General features: G+C 37.7%; 1 protein-coding gene across 4 annotated transcripts in view; it reads left to right on the top strand.

Moving 5' to 3' along the window:
* The window catches only part of TANC1 (tetratricopeptide repeat, ankyrin repeat and coiled-coil containing 1), a 95,470-nt gene that overhangs the window by 52,306 nt on the left and 25,056 nt on the right, over positions 1 to 18,108 (top strand). For 3 of the 4 annotated variants that reach the window (XM_037398296.1, XM_037398295.1, XM_037398298.1), the window contains 7 exons: positions 858 to 979; positions 1,957 to 2,146; positions 8,038 to 8,295; positions 12,160 to 12,285; positions 14,432 to 14,713; positions 15,595 to 15,746; positions 16,976 to 17,207. In XM_037398296.1, coding sequence (XP_037254193.1) covers positions 858 to 979; positions 1,957 to 2,146; positions 8,038 to 8,295; positions 12,160 to 12,285; positions 14,432 to 14,713; positions 15,595 to 15,746; positions 16,976 to 17,207 — 1,362 coding nt within the window. The remainder of the gene's footprint in view (positions 1 to 857; positions 980 to 1,956; positions 2,147 to 8,037; positions 8,296 to 12,159; positions 12,286 to 14,431; positions 14,714 to 15,594; positions 15,747 to 16,975; positions 17,208 to 18,108) is intronic. The other variant, XM_037398297.1, reaches the window with a different exon arrangement.

Raw genomic sequence — 18,108 nt, 5'->3', positions numbered from 1 at the left:
GGTGGGATGATGCTCCTTAACTGACTGTTTATACCTGAGGATGGAAAAGGCCTACACATTATTCCTTTTTTTATTAGTGGACAAAAGAAATAAATACCGTATAAATGCTTCTGCTAGGAAAGACCATTACAGGTTGGTAGGTGATGCCAAACTGTTGGCATCAAAGAAGGAAAATAGCAGCAGACGCTAGTCTGTGAGATTGTGTTAGCAACAGGCGCTTCCCTGAGCAGACCAGTGATGGCTGCTTTTGTAGGAGGTTGCTTTGTTTTGAACTTTGTCTTGTATCGGTTGGACACCAGGAGATGTTTTTAAAGCACTGTACTGATAAAATCAAATCTTTTTGCAACCAGAAAAGCTGGGACATTTAGAATTGGTGTCACATCCTTTGCATAGCAAGCACACCAAAAATGTATGATATCCATTGTAGTGTTAACTGTGGGATTACAAAGCATCTGTATTATTAACCTCTACTTTTCACGTTTTTAATAGTACAGAAAATTTTATAAAAAATGGCAGGAACAGAATTTTATTCTGCCACTGAGCTTTGATGGCACTGAGCTTACTGCTTCTGTTTGGAGAATAATCACATCGATCAACAGTCCAGTGATGAACTGGTTGCACTTAACCATTTCTTTTTAGACTGGCAGGGTGGGTTGGCTCTCATGCAGAGGCTCCAAGACCCAACAACAATTTAAAGTCTCATGGACAAAAAATTTAAATTACATTAACTTCTCCATTAGATACGTTGCTGACAGAAGAACTCGCATTTGCATTTGATGGTACTTTTTCTACCTCTTGGAACAGTTTCCAAATATAAGACACTAATCTTTACCAACTTTTTTCCCTGTACTCCAAAGCAAAGCCTGATAAAGACTCAAGCTGTTCTCCTGCAGCACAAGAATTGATGACAAGATTGGGTTTTTTACTGGGAGAAGGAATTCCAACTTCTGCTCATATAGAAGAGAAAAATGAAGTCATGGTAGGATAACAGAAAATAATGTATTTAATGTTCACCCTATTTTAGAGAGGACTAATGTTATTTTCTCTGTTTACCGATGGCAGTTACCTGATACTTACCAAAATGCAATCCATTTTAATAGGCATATGGTAATAGAATTGTAAAGTAATTGCAACAACTTTGTGTTTGTTTTGAAACTGTAAGTTGGTCTTGCATTCTTAAAATTAAAAAAAAAAGAAAGAATAGACTCATCATTTCTGAAAGCTAAATTTAATCTACTATGAACGTGAATAGCTTCTAAGGTTCTCTCTGCCTTATTTTAGTATTTAGGAGGAACTTTTTTCTTTCCGTTCTCAGTGATTTATGAGAACGGAAAATGTCAGTGGTTTGTTAAAATAGGAGTATACTTTTGGGATGTGTGTGTTTGCTTTTTTTCCTGAGAAGTTCACTTCCATTTGACAGTCATTTCTGTCATTTGCGGGCAGAGGAATTGGGGAGAAGCAAGCAGCTACTATCTGTGTGAATCTGATCTGCTAACCAAGGCTGCATAGTAACTTCCAACCTCCCTTTCTTCGCCCTCCTCTCTCCGCTTTTAGTTCCAGGCCTCATAAATCTTAGTGCATCAGTCTGGGTTTCTTTGAGAGTGGAATGTGAGTAATACTGCAGTTCTAATGGTTTTAAACAAAAGAATAAATACTGGGGGTGAAGAGGAGTGGTATCTCTCTTTAAACAGTATAATGTTTAAAGAGAGGAAGTCTGCCTCACTGAAACTCTTCCACTGAAGTGTGAAATTCCCTTTTTTCTTCAGAAGTCACTTTTTAAGAATAATCTGAAAGCATGTCATTAAGGTTCCCAACCAAGATAAAGCCTTTGATTCTTGCTTGAAAAATGGACTCTTTGCTTTGTTCTTACTCTACTTGACCTTGGTGTTTGTAATTTTCAGTATGGTAGTGGACTGTCTCCTGTGCAATAACCATTAGTTTTTCTTCACATTGCAGTGTACAGTAGCCAGTCAAGGAGTGAGTCCATGTTCCACCCTCACAAGCAGCACTACATCACCTAGCACTGATAGTCCCTGCTCAACTCTCAATAGTTGTGTTCGCAAAACAGCAGCTAACAAAGGTAGTCCCTGTGGAACCATTAGCAGCCCCAGCTCCACCCTGGAGAGCAAGGACAGTGGAATTATAGGTAAGCATCTTAATGAGTAATGCGATTAATAGACATTAATCTTAATAGTATAAGTCCGAATAGTTGCTTCATGTCTTTGGTTTCGATTTTATGTTGTCCTTGGATCCCATTTCAAATCCTCTGTATTTGAAAGACTGAAATCATATTCTTTTGCTGCTGTTAGGTCTGCATTTTTCTTGTTTTCATGGTGCATGTTTTACTTTAAAATAATTTATTTCCTTTGTTTCGCTCTATGTCTTATTTTCTTCTACCTTTTTCCTTTTCTGTTATATAGGTCTCTACAATGCATTTCATAATGGTGAAGTACAGCATAGCTGGAAGCTGGTTGAATTTCCATCTAAGAAAAAAAAATAATTAATGCTGCTACTTATGAGAATAACCTAAATCAACCTGTTTAAAAACAGTGCAGACTCTGAGTAGTTGGCATAAAAATGGGGTATCATGGAAGAGGTGAAATTGTGTGATCCCCCACTGAATAGATGACTGAACTGAGGCTATATATCCATCTCCTATGGGGAGTCAGTTATCTTTAGAGAGGCGGCTACAATCACAGAGCAACCGTTATAGCTCCTTTTACCAGCTAGCCAAATATTTCAGTAAGTCTGTTTAGTACTAAAGAAAAATCTAAATTGTTTGCTGCCTCATTTGTGCAGTCTTCCCTGTTTCTGCTCCCTGCCTGAATGGGTCTTTGTCTGTATCACTGTCTACCTGTACCTTTGGATACCCGGGTGGCTGCTTTAGAGTTATTTTCTGGAAGGCCAGACTAAGATGTAAAAAGCCTATTTTTCATGTTGTTATACTGTTGTAGGAAGGCTTATTCTTCTTTATTGGGTTAGTATTTTATTTTTTTTCTAAAGGCTAACTTCTTAACCAACTGACCCCTTTTAAAACTTGGTAAGCTTAACAGCTGTTACAAAACAACAAAAACAAAGCACAAAATGCCCCCTAACGTGGTGCTTTCTCAGTATATAAAAGTGAGCTTTCAGTTTTCTGATGGACTAAATTTAGGGAGGCTGAAAAAGGGAAGTGATTCTAAATCTTCAATGCCTAGATTTGAGAAAGTAAACTTACGATGTGTCATTTCTTTGACTGTGAACTTGGTACTTTTTTATTTACAACTTTTGTTTATAGAAGTGAAAGTGGTCTCTGCCTGCCATTATGAAGACTACCATGATGATTGTTGGTGTAGTACTTGCCAAGAAGTAATTAGAATACATGTTTTCATAATGCAGTTGATAACACTTTACTCGGACTTCATAGACATTCCTGCATTTTGTTATAAAGTGAAGTAATCAATAGTCATATATGGCATAATACATTTTTACTGATCAGTTACCCTAAAAGAGATGTTCATCACGGGTCAGAAGACTCATTTGTGTAACACTTTAAGTACTTCAGTTTTAGAAAATAATTTTGTGAACTTGTTCCAAGTAGATTGCTAAGCATGGTCAATTTTGTGTAAGATCTAGTTTTTAGATAGCATTAACATTTTGATGTAAAAGAAAGGATACATTAGAATGGTTAGTCTTGGGTTCACAGGTTTCAGTTGTTGCCAGACTTGAGAATAAAGTACATTAGTTGTAGGTAGGTTTGGTCAGAATTCAGGGTTTCCTGTTTTGATTACACTGATGCAAGCATAAAACAAACTGAAATGATTATACAAGTGAGCATATCGGTATAAATATACCACAGTGTATGACTAGAAGAAGCAGTAATGCTTCTTGTTGGAACAAGTATTTTTCTGTCAGTATAGCTCAGTCATTTCCTTATTTTAAAATGTTTTATAGGGGTTTTGCTTATTTAATGGAGTAGTTTAAATTAGTTCTTTGAATGACACAGGGATCTCAGAGGGCTGTGTCATTGAAACAGAACAGGCTTCCCACCCAGGACATGCTTACAAAGATGCTTCTACCTTCATGAATGCATCTATGCTTAAGCTTTTACTAGCTCTGTAAGTGATGTGTAGACTACTGGGCACTTCTGCTTAGGCATGTTTCTTAAAAATGTGGGACCTTTATTAAGGCTTCTCTAAGTGGTGAGTGTTTGCCTTTTATAAAAAGAGGAGTCACGTTGGTTTTGAATACTTAGTTATTTGGAGATCTAAACCAATGTGTGTGTTCGTTTTTTTTAAAGTGGTACTGCACTGAAAAACTTAGTTACCTTTGCAAAAACATTTGAAGAGCTGCACACTGTTTTGCATGGAACTTTTGTTTGTATCGGTGAGAGTAGAATCAATATAACTATAAAAATTGATGTTATTGATACACTAAATTGCTTCTCTGGTATGTAATGTAGAAGGGGAAAAGGGGATCATTGTTAATGACAGACTTTCAGTCTTACTGAGCTCTTCTGTGAGGCACTGCTGCCCAGGGGAGGGATGCATGCATGTTTTTTATATTCAGTTTAATATCACAGAAGATGCATTTCTTATGCAGATGCTTTATGAAGTCTTGGAATAAATACGTTGACAGTATCAGTAACGCATAGTTCCTCCAAGACTATAGCAGAAGCTGCTGGTTTTGGAGTGGAGTGGGATCCTCTTTCCTTCCAGAAGGGTAGGATAATAGGCTGGAGCTCTGTTCTTTAACATCCCTTAAAACTTGTTCTTGAGTGACAGCTTCCCTTCTCTCAAGTGGAAAAATGTAGATACCGTTATGAACCTACTACCCATGCTTTACAAACCTGAAATATTCTGTGAGTATATCCGTGTTCTAAATGAGGTCATAACTAGCCTCATGCTTGTTTAAAACAGTATATTGGCATGACAGCTACATCATCCATTGTATAATCTTGTAAGTACTAGTAGTTTTAAGACAAGATTTTTGAACTCTGTGATAAGAGTTGCTTACTGAACTAATTAAAAGGAAGGAGTTTCGAAAATAGGAGAAACATGAAAAGAAGACCTTTGTTACACAGGGAGAAGAGAGAGGATGATGGCATTGTGAAGTGTAATAATATGAGAGGAGAAGGCAAAAAAACCCTAGAGAAGATAGGAGGGGAGCTCCTGTATAGCTCCTTCAGTCAAGTATATATGGTTCATGATCATGGGTCTGAAAGAAAATCATCTGCTACAGTTCTGAGGAGCTGTCATTCATGTCTCAAATTCAGGGAGAATTTGAACACCTCTTGTCCCTTGGCAACCCATGGCAGCACCCCTTATGTCTGTAAAGGCATAAAAACAAAAAGGGAAGTTAAGAGGCACCTCTCTGATAAATGACCCGTGGGTTTGTTTTTTAAATACAAATGTGTCTGTGCATCCATACTTGTTATTAGTAGTAAATGTGCATTTTAAATTATGTTTAGCAAGTACATGTTTTCAAATGTCTTTGACAGAGTTCATTCAGCCATGAAAATAACTTGCTCTTTCATGCTACTTGTGTGTGGGTTTCTATTGTATTTCTACTCCCACTATGTTTTCTGGGCCAGCAGATTCTGATGGGAAATCTTAGGTTTTCTCCCTTTCCCTCTTTTTTACTTACAGTTCAGGTTTCCTATCATTTTCTAATGTTTTACTGCTGTAGTTGAGTTCTTTGCTTCTATAGAGTTTGACATAACAGTAGTGCAGGCAGGTTTTAATCTTCAGCAATGAGCTAAGTAGGAGAAAAGACTGGGCTGCTGGCCAAAATGTAAGCTTTTCTGGATACTTGCCACTGTTCCAGTATGGAAATCTTGAGCAGCAAGATTTCCTGATGCTACTTTTCACTTCACGAGGAATCGTAGTTTTAAATATTTCATACTTCAGGAGGAGACAGATTATTTTTTTTTTACATGACTATAAACATGAAATTAATTTGTCATACAGAAGTACAGTCTAAGTTGTGTGCAAAGGTTAATGGGATGCCTGAAAAGCTTTTCATCTATTGCCTCTAAAATGTATTTTGTATTATGGGTATTTCTTAGAATAAGAGCTCTTGAATTTAAGCATCAGATCTTAAATTTTGCCTGAGATCTACATGTGCCTAAGCTGGGAGAATGTGGAGTTGTATGAGTACCTCATTGTCTTGCAAGGCTGAAGCTGCAATGCAGTTGATGTGAAAGAAGAATAGTTTGTGCTGCTTCTGCCTGGACAAGCCTCAGTTCTAAGGAACAGTCTGTGCGTTGGCGTTTTGTTAGCGGTCTAATATACTGGAATGTTTTACTTAATGATTTGGTCACTTGAGTGTAGAATCTCTACCTATATACCTTCAACATTTAAAATTCTAGCCTGGGGAAGACTCGCAGGTCACATAGATATTAGTACTTGAACTGACATTGATTGTGTTGGGGTTTTTTTTTTCCATCTTGTTGCCCTTTTATTCTGTTTTATATTATCCTCTGTTGCATTCAGGTGTTCAAAATGCATCGAATGTTGGCTTAACCTTTAATATTGTTCAGTTATTTTGTGAATTTAATGTATGTATTGAAAATGTCTTGAATGGAACAGAGTAATTTCACTATTAAACATACAAAACCCAGTATATATTTGCAAAGTGTTCTTATGTGAGCCCATCAGCATAGTTTTGACAAAAATTACTTAAGTCAGTCCTTTAGGAGTATGGATTCTTCTTGCATTCAGTTATTGTAGGAGGCTTTGATTAACTACAGTGTTGAGGAGCTAAAGGTGCACTCTGATAATCCTCAGCTTCCAAACTGGCATATTTGGAGCACTCTGGGTCATGCAGTTAGTGGTGTTTCAGCTTTCAGGGAGGAATCACTGCAGCAGTGGGAAACTACTGTTCTGTAGTGCAGCAGCCAAAACCACCTGTGTGGTCTTTTAGCTGAGGATCTGTCTAGCTCTGTGTTACTTGTCATCTGAAATTTTCATAGCAAAAAAAGCACATCTTACTGCTAGAAAGTTTCACATAATATTGAGGAATTATTTGTAAATGTTTTCTGGTTAGTTTAAAATGACATCAGAAGCAAACCCCCAAACCAGCCTTCATTTCAGTTTCTGATTTACTTTATACTGCAGTATGCTGAAACACTTTAAAAACCGAAATCAGTATGTTTAACATAATCTGATATTTTGTTCATATACTCTATTGGGTCTGATCAAACATGCATGTAGCCTTCATGCTCTTTCTGACAGTGAAATGTAGTAGGTACACAAGAAAGGAATAGTTGCTGGAAGCTTTCTGTTGAGGTTAGTTTGCCAAGTATGTGAGTGCAAGCCAATTGTCATCGTAATGTGTGGCTAAGCTATCTATTTTAGGCGAAGTAGATCTCTGAACAACATTGAATTTTTATCATTGATGCTTCGCAATATACAGGATGTTTAGTCACAAGTAGGCTTGTGGAAAGCCTCCCAACTTTGGAAGAACTGTGCAAGTTTTTTCAAAGAATTGAATTGTGAATTATTTTTGTAAAATACTAGTCTTTAAAAAAGTGAATTACCAAAAAGATACATTTAAATTTTATTTTGTACCAGATGCTGGTTTTAATTCTTAATGAGCTTTTGTCTCCATGTTTACAGAATGCTTTGAAAAATATACAAGATATGTTACCGAATTTAAATTTTTAAATGATGTTGAGACACGTTTTGCTTAAGTAGTATATATTCATTTAAACTCATAAAGGTTTTGGTGGTTGTTGGGGTGTATATGGTTTTGGGCTTTTTTCCTCCCTTCAGCACAAGTTCCATAGATATAAAGATATACCTGGATTCTTCAGAAGACTTTCTTGCCTCCTTTCCTCAAGGTGTTTTTCCCAATCTGAGAAGCCGTGTTGTTTAGCTCTTTTAGATAAACAATACTCCTTAAATTTAACAAAATATCCATTGAAGTAGTGCTTGAGTATCTGCTGGACCAAAATGCTGTTTGAGTATGAAAATTAAAATGCATATTAACATGAGTGCACCATTTTCCTCTGATGTGCACTGTAATTGTAGGGTGTTTTTTAACTTTGTTTTCCAGCAACTATAACAAGTTCATCAGAAAATGATGATCGTAGTGGATCCAGTTTGGAATGGAGCAAGGATGGGAGTCTCAGAGCTGGAAAACATCAAGGGATTAGTCATGATCGAAGAACAGATAATTGTTCACCAGTTGCAGAAGAGGAAACTGCTGGAACTGCTGAGAATTTGCCGAAAGAAGTACCAGCAGGAGAGGGTCCTGTTCCTTATGGTCAGAGTTCTGGCTCTTTAATAATGCCTCGTCCAAACTCAGTTGCAGGTAAAGTCCTGAGGTAGAAAAAAGAATGTTCTTAATGATAGGATATTTCTGTTGAATCTTTCTCTTGAAGTTACGTTGTTAGTATGAAAGTGTTTTTATAGGATAAAAAGAAAAAAAGTGGGTAACACTCATCTATTCAAGTTTAGAACCTAAGTTATTTAAAATTGTTATACAGAGGGCTAGTATCATGCTTTTTAGTAGGTATTGGTTAGGTCAGAACATTTGAAACACTTAAAAAGTTCCACCAGTCATTCTGGAACTGAACCTGGTGTCAACTAGTGCTTAAGGTGTTTTAGTGTTTGCTCGCATTTGCTAGATCTGTAAATCTAAGACCAAAATCGTACTTTGATCTCTGTTGAACAAGTGACTTATTTTTTAAAGAACTATGTGAAATTCTGCCTTCTAGTTGAACCATTCATTCAGAAAATGAATGAGTCTGTTCAGTTGTGGTAGATACATATGTGGGCATACTATTACTTTTTCTAAGTGTTGTGAAATGGACAAATCTCTGAAAAAGTGCTTCTGATTTGAAATCTATTGGGTAGAGCTCATCAGATTCTAACACTAGTGGGCAATTCACTTGCAACCCTGCAGGAAAAGCATTCTGATTGTGTTCAGAAGCATGCATGTGATAGATGTGGCAGTAGGTTTAGCTAACTGAAAATTCAAAGTTAAAACACTTAGTAAATGTAGACTGAAGAAAACCAGTGATGAGGTTTAGGCTTGGGAATTGGTGATTCCTAGAGGGAAGATGAGAGGATATTGTACTTAATTCCAGGCAGAAAATATTGTCAGTAAAAGGGAGTATTTTAGTATAGAAGATGAAACAAAAATCGGTGCATGGAATTTGCTTGGTATGATAAGATGTATAGGGGAAGTATTGCTAGTAAACCAATTTTTGAAATTGTCAAGGGCAAAATCTTGTCAAGGAACATACTAATAATTTTGATGCAAATCTTTTAAGTTCTGATGATACTACTTTAAATTTTGTGAGGTTGTAATATGAGCACTAGCTCTGTCTTTTCATTGTGAAGGCACCAACATGTTGGTTCGTGCTGAAAGAAAAACAAGGAAACATTCTTCATTTCATTTTCAAAGGAATATATAATGTGTTTATTCCAGAAAAGTACAACAAATTGTGATACATTGGAATTGCAGCAGTAAAAAGATGCTAGTAGGCAGCGCAGTAAATCTTACCAAGAACTTAAGACTTGTCAGTAATAGCCAAAATCTTATGCTTAACAAAAAAAAAAAAAAAGTAATTCTAAATGTAAGCTTCATGAAGTGTCATGAAAGATACTGAAACACATACTGCAGTCTTAATTAAGGTAATTTCAGGTTTTAAAATACCATGAATGTTACTAGTACATTGTTTCAGAATTCTATGGTTGAAGGACTATTTTGCAATAATGTATTGTGATACGAACACAACAATGCCCAGGTTTACGGGCAGGGGAAAGAGTAGCATGCTTCCTCCAAAAACTGCTGTTATCACAGAATGAAGTGCTTTGGCTTTCTGCTGTGTTCATTAGAATCATCCTGTTGTCAAAAGTGAATGTTGTACAGTGAACTGCAGCAAAAAATTTTAATGAGTTTGCATGTCTTCAGCTATTTTACATATTTATAAAATTACAAATTTTAGAAATAATTCTTGAGTGTGCTTTGAAAATAGCTTGATTTATCTGCAATTTGCCTATTAAATGAGCTGAGCTATAGTTTTATGGTGCCAAAAAGTTAATGCTCTGTACAGATTGACACATGTAAAATGAAATGTAGTAACCTAATCTTAGATGTTCTAGTATCTGATAGTGCACAGATTTTGGCTACAGATATTTGTGAAATCTAATGTGCTTTTGTGCTGTAAATTACTGTTTTCTGGCTTTTGAGTGCCAGTGCTAAGTATCTTTACCCTAGGAAGAGAGGGTACTCGGTTAATGCTCAGTAAGCCTGTACCTTTCTTGCACTGGGGAGCCCAGAACTGGACACGGTACTCCAGGTGTGGTCTCACGAGTGCTGAGTAGAGGAGGATATTCTCCCTGAACCTGCTGGTAACGTTCTTCCTAATGCAGCCCAGGGTGCTGTTGGCTGCCTTTGCCAAGCATTGCAATCTTAGCTTGTCTATCACCAGGACCCCAAGGTCATTCTCTGCACAGCTCCTTTCCAGCCTGTCAGCCCCCATTGTACTGATGCTTGGGGTTACTCCTCCTCAGCTGTAGGACTTTGCATTTCTTTTGGTTTGCAACTTTTTGTTGACCTTTCTTGCAACTTTTGGTTGAATTTCATGAGTTTCCATTCAGCCCAGTTCTCCAGCCTGTTAAGGTCCATCAGAATGACAGCACAAGCCTCTAGCATATCAACCAGTCCTCCCAGCTCTGTGTCATCTGCAAACTTGGTAAGGTTGCACTCTGTCTCATCACGTAGGTCATTAATGAAGGTGTTAAACAGTATGGGGCCCAGACTTGACTGGTGGAATGCACCACTAGAGAGTTGCCTCCAGCAGGACTCTGTGCCCCTGCCTTCTGTGCTCATGCATTCAGCCAATTTTGGGTCCACCTCACTGGACACTTAGATAACCTGTACTTCATCAGCTTGCCCATGACAGTGTTATGGGAGACTGTGTCGGAAGCCTTACTGAAGTAGAGGTAGGCAACATCTATAGCTCTTCCCCCAATCCACCAAGACAGTCATCTTTTTGTAGTATCATAGAATCACTTGAATGGTTTGGGTTGGAAGGGACCTTTAAAGATCACCTAGCTCTAGCCCCCTTGCCTGGGGTCAGGGATATCTTGCACTAGATCAGGTTACTCAAAGCCCCATCCTGCTTGTGTTTAGAGCTCGTTGCTTATCCGTGCAGGCCTCCTGCTATATCTGCTTTATTTCCTGCTTGTCAGGATGGCCCTTTCTTGAGCTTGCAGGAGGTCATCCTTGAGCGTCAACCGGCTCTTTTGGATCCCTTTTCTCTCCAGGACCATATGCCATGGGGTTCTTCCAAGCAGAACCCTGAAGAGGTTAAAGTCCATGCTCCTGAAATCTGATTGCATGCCTCTGCTTTTTGCTCTGCTCTCTCATGTTAGGTTCCTGAACTGCACTATCTCCTTGTCACTGCAGCCAAGACTGCACTTCACTTTCACATCCTGACAAGTTCTTCCTTGTTTGTATTGGTTCCAGCAGAGCATCTTTCCTTTTTGGCTTCTCAGTTGCCTGTGTCAGGAAGTTGTTGTCAGCGCACCCCAGAAATCTGAATTGCTTATGCCCTGCTGTGTTGTTCCTCCAACAGATGGAAGATTTTTGGATTTGATACCAATTTAAAAGCTGCTTATTTTAATGTGTATATTCAGTTGGTTTATTTCTGATGAAAAAGTATACATCCCTGATATAACTTGGCAAATATGTTCTCTGGATTTTCAGTTCTTCTTTTGTACAGCTGTCATTTTCATTTAAAAACTGAACAAAATAGAAAATGTTATCCAGAATTCTGTAGTGTTGGATACAAAAAGAATGTAAGTATTTCCTCACAGGCGGTGTGCTAGCAGCTGATATCTGAACCTGTTCCTAACGCTTCTGACCTCACTGATATGGTTGTTCTCATAGTAAAAAAGGAAACTGTATTAACATGAGAACAGTTTAGTGCATGTTAAGGTAGACATGAGGGCCATCTCAAAGGGGAAAAATCCAACTAAATCTTTAGTGAACTTGATTGAAAAGCGTTTTGTAAATATTACAACATGAATGGCTTCAACCGCTGCCATTGTGTAGAAAAACTTACCTGCAAGTACTATGTTGAGGAAAGAACTGTAATAAATAATAATGTTATTTGTAACTTATGCTGAGAGAAAAACAAGCTTCAATCCTTCCACACTCTAGCAACAAGTTCAACCAAACTGGAAGATCTGAGTTATTTGGATGGACAAAGAAATACTCCTTTACGGACTTCAATTCGCTTACCTTGGCACAGCACTGCTGGTGGAAGAGTGCAGCAGGAAGGTAAAGGTATACATACTTACATCTGCATCTGCCTCGGCACAGTCATGCAGTTCTTCAGTAGTTTTGTAAGATGGCTGTTCTGTGATCTTTGTAAACATCCCCATCCCATGATGTGTTGTTGTAGAGTACTCCTGAAAGATCACTCAACATGTCTGAAAATAAGATGCTTGCTTACACCTTTTCCTGCTTAATGCTGTGGTTTAGAAGGTGAACATATGACTTTAAATAAGAAAACAGTATATTGTTTATCTAAGTGTGCATGGGCAGTGCAGTGCAGTGCAGATCTCCAAATTATAGTTGTATAATACTCGTGTTCAGGAACTGTACTGAATATTTTCTGGACTGCCAGATTTTATAATGTGACATTCAGATAACGGTGTACTGCAACTTAAGGAATATTACGCTGAATTTAAAATCTTCAGGAGGCTTTCATTAGAATTCTGTTTTAGGAAGAAAACTGATCTAATACCATTAGACTTCTTTATGACTAATATATACTTTGATCTCTCTGATCTTTGAGTCTGAAAATAGCAGGTTTATGTTAAATGCAAGTGAGGTATGTGATTTTTTTTTTTTTTTGCCCCCTTTTAACTAACAGTCATCTACAGGCTCTGTTAATTTAGCAATGTTGTAAATGGGTGACTGCTTAAAGAACCACTGTCAAAGGCATCATCAAAAGTGGTTTTATTGAAATACGATGTTTGAAAAGTGCGACTTAACAAGGTTTGTTGGGAAGGTTCACTCTATCACTTACTGCACAAAGGATTCAAAACTACCAAACCAGAATCTAAGTGCACTATAACACAAGGTTATGTGTGATACCGATCCCTTACAGAAGATGTGCAGTGTGAGAGGTGTCTCTGCCTCTAGGAGCAACCTTGAGGGTGTCCCAGCTCTAGGGGAGATCAGCACCATGCAGCCAGCTGCTTAACAGGGAGAACTCAAGAGAGACTCGCTCAGGCTGCCCTATCTGTGGAATAAAGTGGTTGGCTTGTAGTCAAACTATGTGTGATGGAAAAGGTATTCTGGAGACTCCTTGTAGTCTCAACTTCCTTTGTTCCTTGATGAATGAGTCTTCAAAAAGCCACCTGCTGTTCATGTGTTGATTGCATGATTGGTGTTCCAAGCTCATATGCATCGATGCTTACTGGGTCGCTCTGCTCCTGCGTGGGTTTCCAGAGAACAGACTGGAACTAGAGAAGTTCTTGGCCTTGTTACAGCTCGAGCCTTTACCTCCTTTGGAGCCTGAACCACACTACCACTAGTTTGGTCAAGGGGTCAAGTGCGTCCATCACAACCAATAACAATTAAAAGCAGAAAAATTTAAGCAAATTCCTGGTAAAATTAATTTTGAGGTCATATATGGATGCAGTGCGGTCCTCTAATTCGTTTTTTCATAGTTGTAGATCAATGCTGAAACGGCATTTGTGTAACATTAGATTTGGTTAATGAATCCTGAGAGCCTTGTATTAGTGAACATTATTATTTCTGTAAATTTTAATGTATTTTATGCAACCAAACCCAAATTATTCTTCTCTCTAAAAGTCTTGTCAGATGTTTGCCAAATGTATAGGTTAAAGTAATCAAACATGACTACACCTTCAGCTGTGCTGCTTAATTTCTGTTCTTGTGGCTTACAAAGTATGGAAAAACAGGGTAGTAATTTTTTTTTTTATATTGCTTTAAAAGTACTTTTTAAAAAAAAACAGAAAGAAATATTTATTCTCTGTACCTTTTTCTGTTTCATTGCAAATTGTCTTTACAGATCTGAAGACCTGACACTGAGATGCTCAGCAGTGTATTCACTCAAAACTGAAAAATGTTTGTTACTTCCCCATTTATAGAATTATTAATGCATTTGTAAGAAAACTCTTGGATTCTGCAACTTACTAACTCAAGTTCAATTGTGAAAAAGCATCCTCAAATTATACTTGCAGCTTCTGTCCTCTAGAATTTAATTCACGTAGGAATTACAGAGGTGACCTGAACTGAGCAAATCAGTCTTTATTGTTTTTGTGATGAAAGCTCTAAGAAGTCCGATTATCAACACTATTAACAAGGTTACTGAATGAATTGATCTTCTGAAACGGTGCTGTTTTATTGCATGTTGAGTTTCTTCTAATAAACTCTTCTCCCTGCCACCTCTTCTCAGCTCGTTTCATCCCCTATAAGCCTCAAGACATTTTGCTGAAGCCACTGTTGTTTGAAGTGCCAAGCATAACAACAGACTCGGTGTTTGTTGGGAGAGAATGGCTGTTTCAAGTGATTGAAGAAAAACTGAAGAATACTGATCCAGCAGAGAACAGGGGAGCAGTCATTACTGGAAATGTGGGCTTTGGGAAGACTGCAGTTATTTCACGGCTGGTGGCACTTAGCTGCCACGGAAGTCGCATGAGGCAAATAGCTTCAAATAGCCCTAATTCATCCCCCAAAAGTATGTTGGTTTTCTGAGTAATTGTTTGGGTTATTGTACTAATAACACAAATTGAATGTTGTTTGCATTCTTGGCTTGAGGCAATTGGGCCTCATCAGCTCCTGGGCTGACACTTTTTCCCTCCAGTGAGGGAAGGAATCTGTCACAATTGTACACTGTCAGACACCTTCCGCTAATACAGCCTGGGCTCAGCCCATCAAAAGGTGGTAAATGGGAATGGTAGGTAGAATCTCCTTCTGTCAGACAGTGTGTACCCTGAACTCGGTCAGTAGCTTGTTCTCCCATTAGTTTGGAAAGAGAGAAGGGAGATGTTTCTTCCCCACTGTGCACCACACGCTTTTCAGTACCACGTGTTTTCCAAAGAATTCCAGTAGAGGCAAGAGTAAAGCTGTGAAGGAGCCCATTCTGTCTTCTGCTGGGATCCATAGGATTCTGTCACCTGACCATTCCAGTGCCTACGTTAAATGGAAGGATGGCATGACTGTTACTGCTGCTACCTGCCCTGCTGACACTTCAAATAATAGTAGTAGTATTAGTAATAATGATAAATTGTTCATATTTCCCAGCAGTTCAGTCATATAATAACTTAGTTTAAATGAGTCAGTGAATGTATAAATTTCATACATAAGGAAGCTCTTCACATCAGCATGGTTCTGCTTTCAGTAATTCTATCATTTTGATCTAAAAGTCAGTTGAATCTTTTTAAAATTGTAAAGTTGCAAATATGTGCCTGTATTTATCAGACTAGTTGCAGGCTTCTTTTAATGCTATTGTTCAGTTTCGATTTTTATGCTAGCTTTAAAGATATTCTGTGGAATTCTTAAAAAACAATCTGCTGTCAGCAAATTTGGTCTCGTTTGTTGTCTTTTTATTAAAAACAGGTGGTGACTCCTGTCAGGAGATTCCCCTAAGTCAGTTAGCCCAATCTGCTCCTCCAGCAAATGGCACCAATACGATGAACACTCTGAATTGTCCTGGTACTCCTGAATACCAAAATCAGACAGGTGATTCTGTGAGACATCTTGCTTCAAAGGTGAGTTTTCACTTGTTGATAGATTTTCAGTATGTTAGAAAACTCCTAACTTGAGAGGAGACAGCCTGCTGTGCTGTCCTCCTGAGTACGCCAGTAGGTGGTGGTGGGAGAACAAGCAGTAATTTTGGACACTTCTAAAAGATGTGTACGTTTCATGACTGGTGAAACCAGCAATCTGCCTTTTCTACCTTTCAAGTTATTGCTTGAATTCTGCTTGGTCTTTGAAAGAGTTTTATTAGAAATTTCACATCAGTTTCATGTGTGTATGGGAGTTTGGGATCCTTTACTTGCAGAATGGGCTGTGTGTTCTCTACAGGTAGGTTCTCAGTGTACCTTCCTTCCAAAAGCAAAATTGGGGGGGGGGCGGGGAAGGAGATAAACCGTTTGGTCTATGTATAAGCCATCTATATTCAATGATACAGGTTGAATCTGGATGTAGTCTTGCTATTTTCCATACTCTGAGAGTCTGAAGTAAACAATTTAAAAGTTACTTTTGCATTAGATAATTATGATAAGTGTGTTATTTTTTCCCTAAGCAATAAAAATAATTAATGTCTGAATTGCCTACTTTATTCAAATAGTTGTGAGGAAAACATGAGGTTATCGTTGCAGTCTTTAAGGTGACATGTATTATTCGGAAACAATGTTATGAAAGCCACTGAAGTGCAAACTTTGTATTTACTGTGAACACCAGGTTTTCCTTGTGGTTTGATTTTTTTTCAAAGAAATATGGCCTATGTGATAAGTAATACACACCTTTGTAATAATCAGAATAAAGCCATTTGTCTTCTTTATCTGTTTGCTGTTATGAGGATGTCTTTAATATCTGTCTGTCATCTACTTCTGTATGATGATGATCAGATTACTCGTCAGGTAATTACAGTGTGTGACACGATGTTGTCAGATTATAGCTAATAGGTTGCTTAGAGCCTCAAGTTATTTTTCTTGTACTACTTGGTTACTTAGCTGTTTACCCACTGTATCCAAATGGCATGAACTCAGATTACTATGTTTTGCTGCCAGAATCTGACATTTTGATGTCTTTTCCTCTTTGCATGCCCTACAAGGTCAAAATCTATTTATAGGCTTCTACTCTGTGTCTCTGACACAGGCCATCTGAGACCAGTTGCAGAGTTAGATTATTATTCTAACACTAAAAAGTGTTTTATACTTGAAAGAGAAATGTAGTAACATTTTATCAAAATGGACTATTTTTTTTAATTCTCCAGGTCGTTGCTTATCACTACTGTCAAGCTGACAACACATACACGTGTCTTGTTCCAGAATTTGTGCACAGTATTGCAGCTTTACTTTGTCGTTCAAATCAATTAACAGCATACAGAGATCTTCTAATAAAAGAGCCTCACTTACAAAGCATGCTTAGCCTGAGATCTTGTGTGCAAGATCCAGCAGCAGCTTTTAAAAGGGGAGTGTTGGAACCACTTTCAAACCTCAGGAAAGGTAGGTTAAGCAGGAAGTGACTTGGAAACTGAATGTAAACTGCATCAAAAGTGGGGGGAAAAAAATCTAAGAATATGTATTTTAATGCTCTAAGAGAAATAAATAAAGCAGAGCATTCCAGAGGAAGGGATTCCTTAATTGTGGTAGTTATTTGTAACAATAATAGGTAGGTTTTGAACGGTTATTTCATGTTTTAAATAAAATTATATTAAAATACATCAAAGGTCATGGAAACTTTACATTTATTGTTTTGTCATAAAACTCAAGGATAACTTTGTGGCTTGAAGTTAAGGGTGGCATATTTGCATTAAAGGATTTTGTTTTCAGATGCTTTTGTGTTTTGCCACACTTCTGTTTTGTGATTCTCTGTGCCTAAACACCTGCAAAGTGGATGTGTCCTTTGCTCGCTTTTAAAATTGATATCACAGTTTCCCAAGAAAGCGTGTAGCATGATTTTCATATTTTTTAAAAAAAGCTATCAAACTCCTCCTTGAAAACAGCTAGCTTCGCAGTATATGCCAGCTTGAGCAGGTACTTGATACCTGGCAAGATGGGGGAGGAGATTTGCCTATGTGTGAACAGAGCATGTGTCATTCCTATGAAAACTCTTTTGCAGTTCTTGAATTTTGTTGACAGTCAACAAAATTCCTGTGAAATCCATTGGCAAATCTTATGTTTACCACTGGGATTTTCATCCTTAACAAGTGCTCAAAATGAATACTGCTGTTTTCTTAAGCTGTTGCAAAATAAATTTTTCTCCTCAGAACTGAAAGTGTAAACCAGTGCCTTTATGACTTTTGCAAATTGTAAATTTTTTTGTTTGGTAAGTCCAGTAAAGGATAAGTTTTAAGTAAATAGCTAATAATCAAAAGCAGTGTTAACTAATAGCTTAACCTATGTA

This window comes from Falco rusticolus, chromosome 8 (assembly GCF_015220075.1).
Source record: "Falco rusticolus isolate bFalRus1 chromosome 8, bFalRus1.pri, whole genome shotgun sequence".
NCBI lineage: Eukaryota > Metazoa > Chordata > Aves > Falconiformes > Falconidae > Falco > Falco rusticolus.
This window is presented reverse-complemented; position numbering and strand designations above follow the sequence as displayed.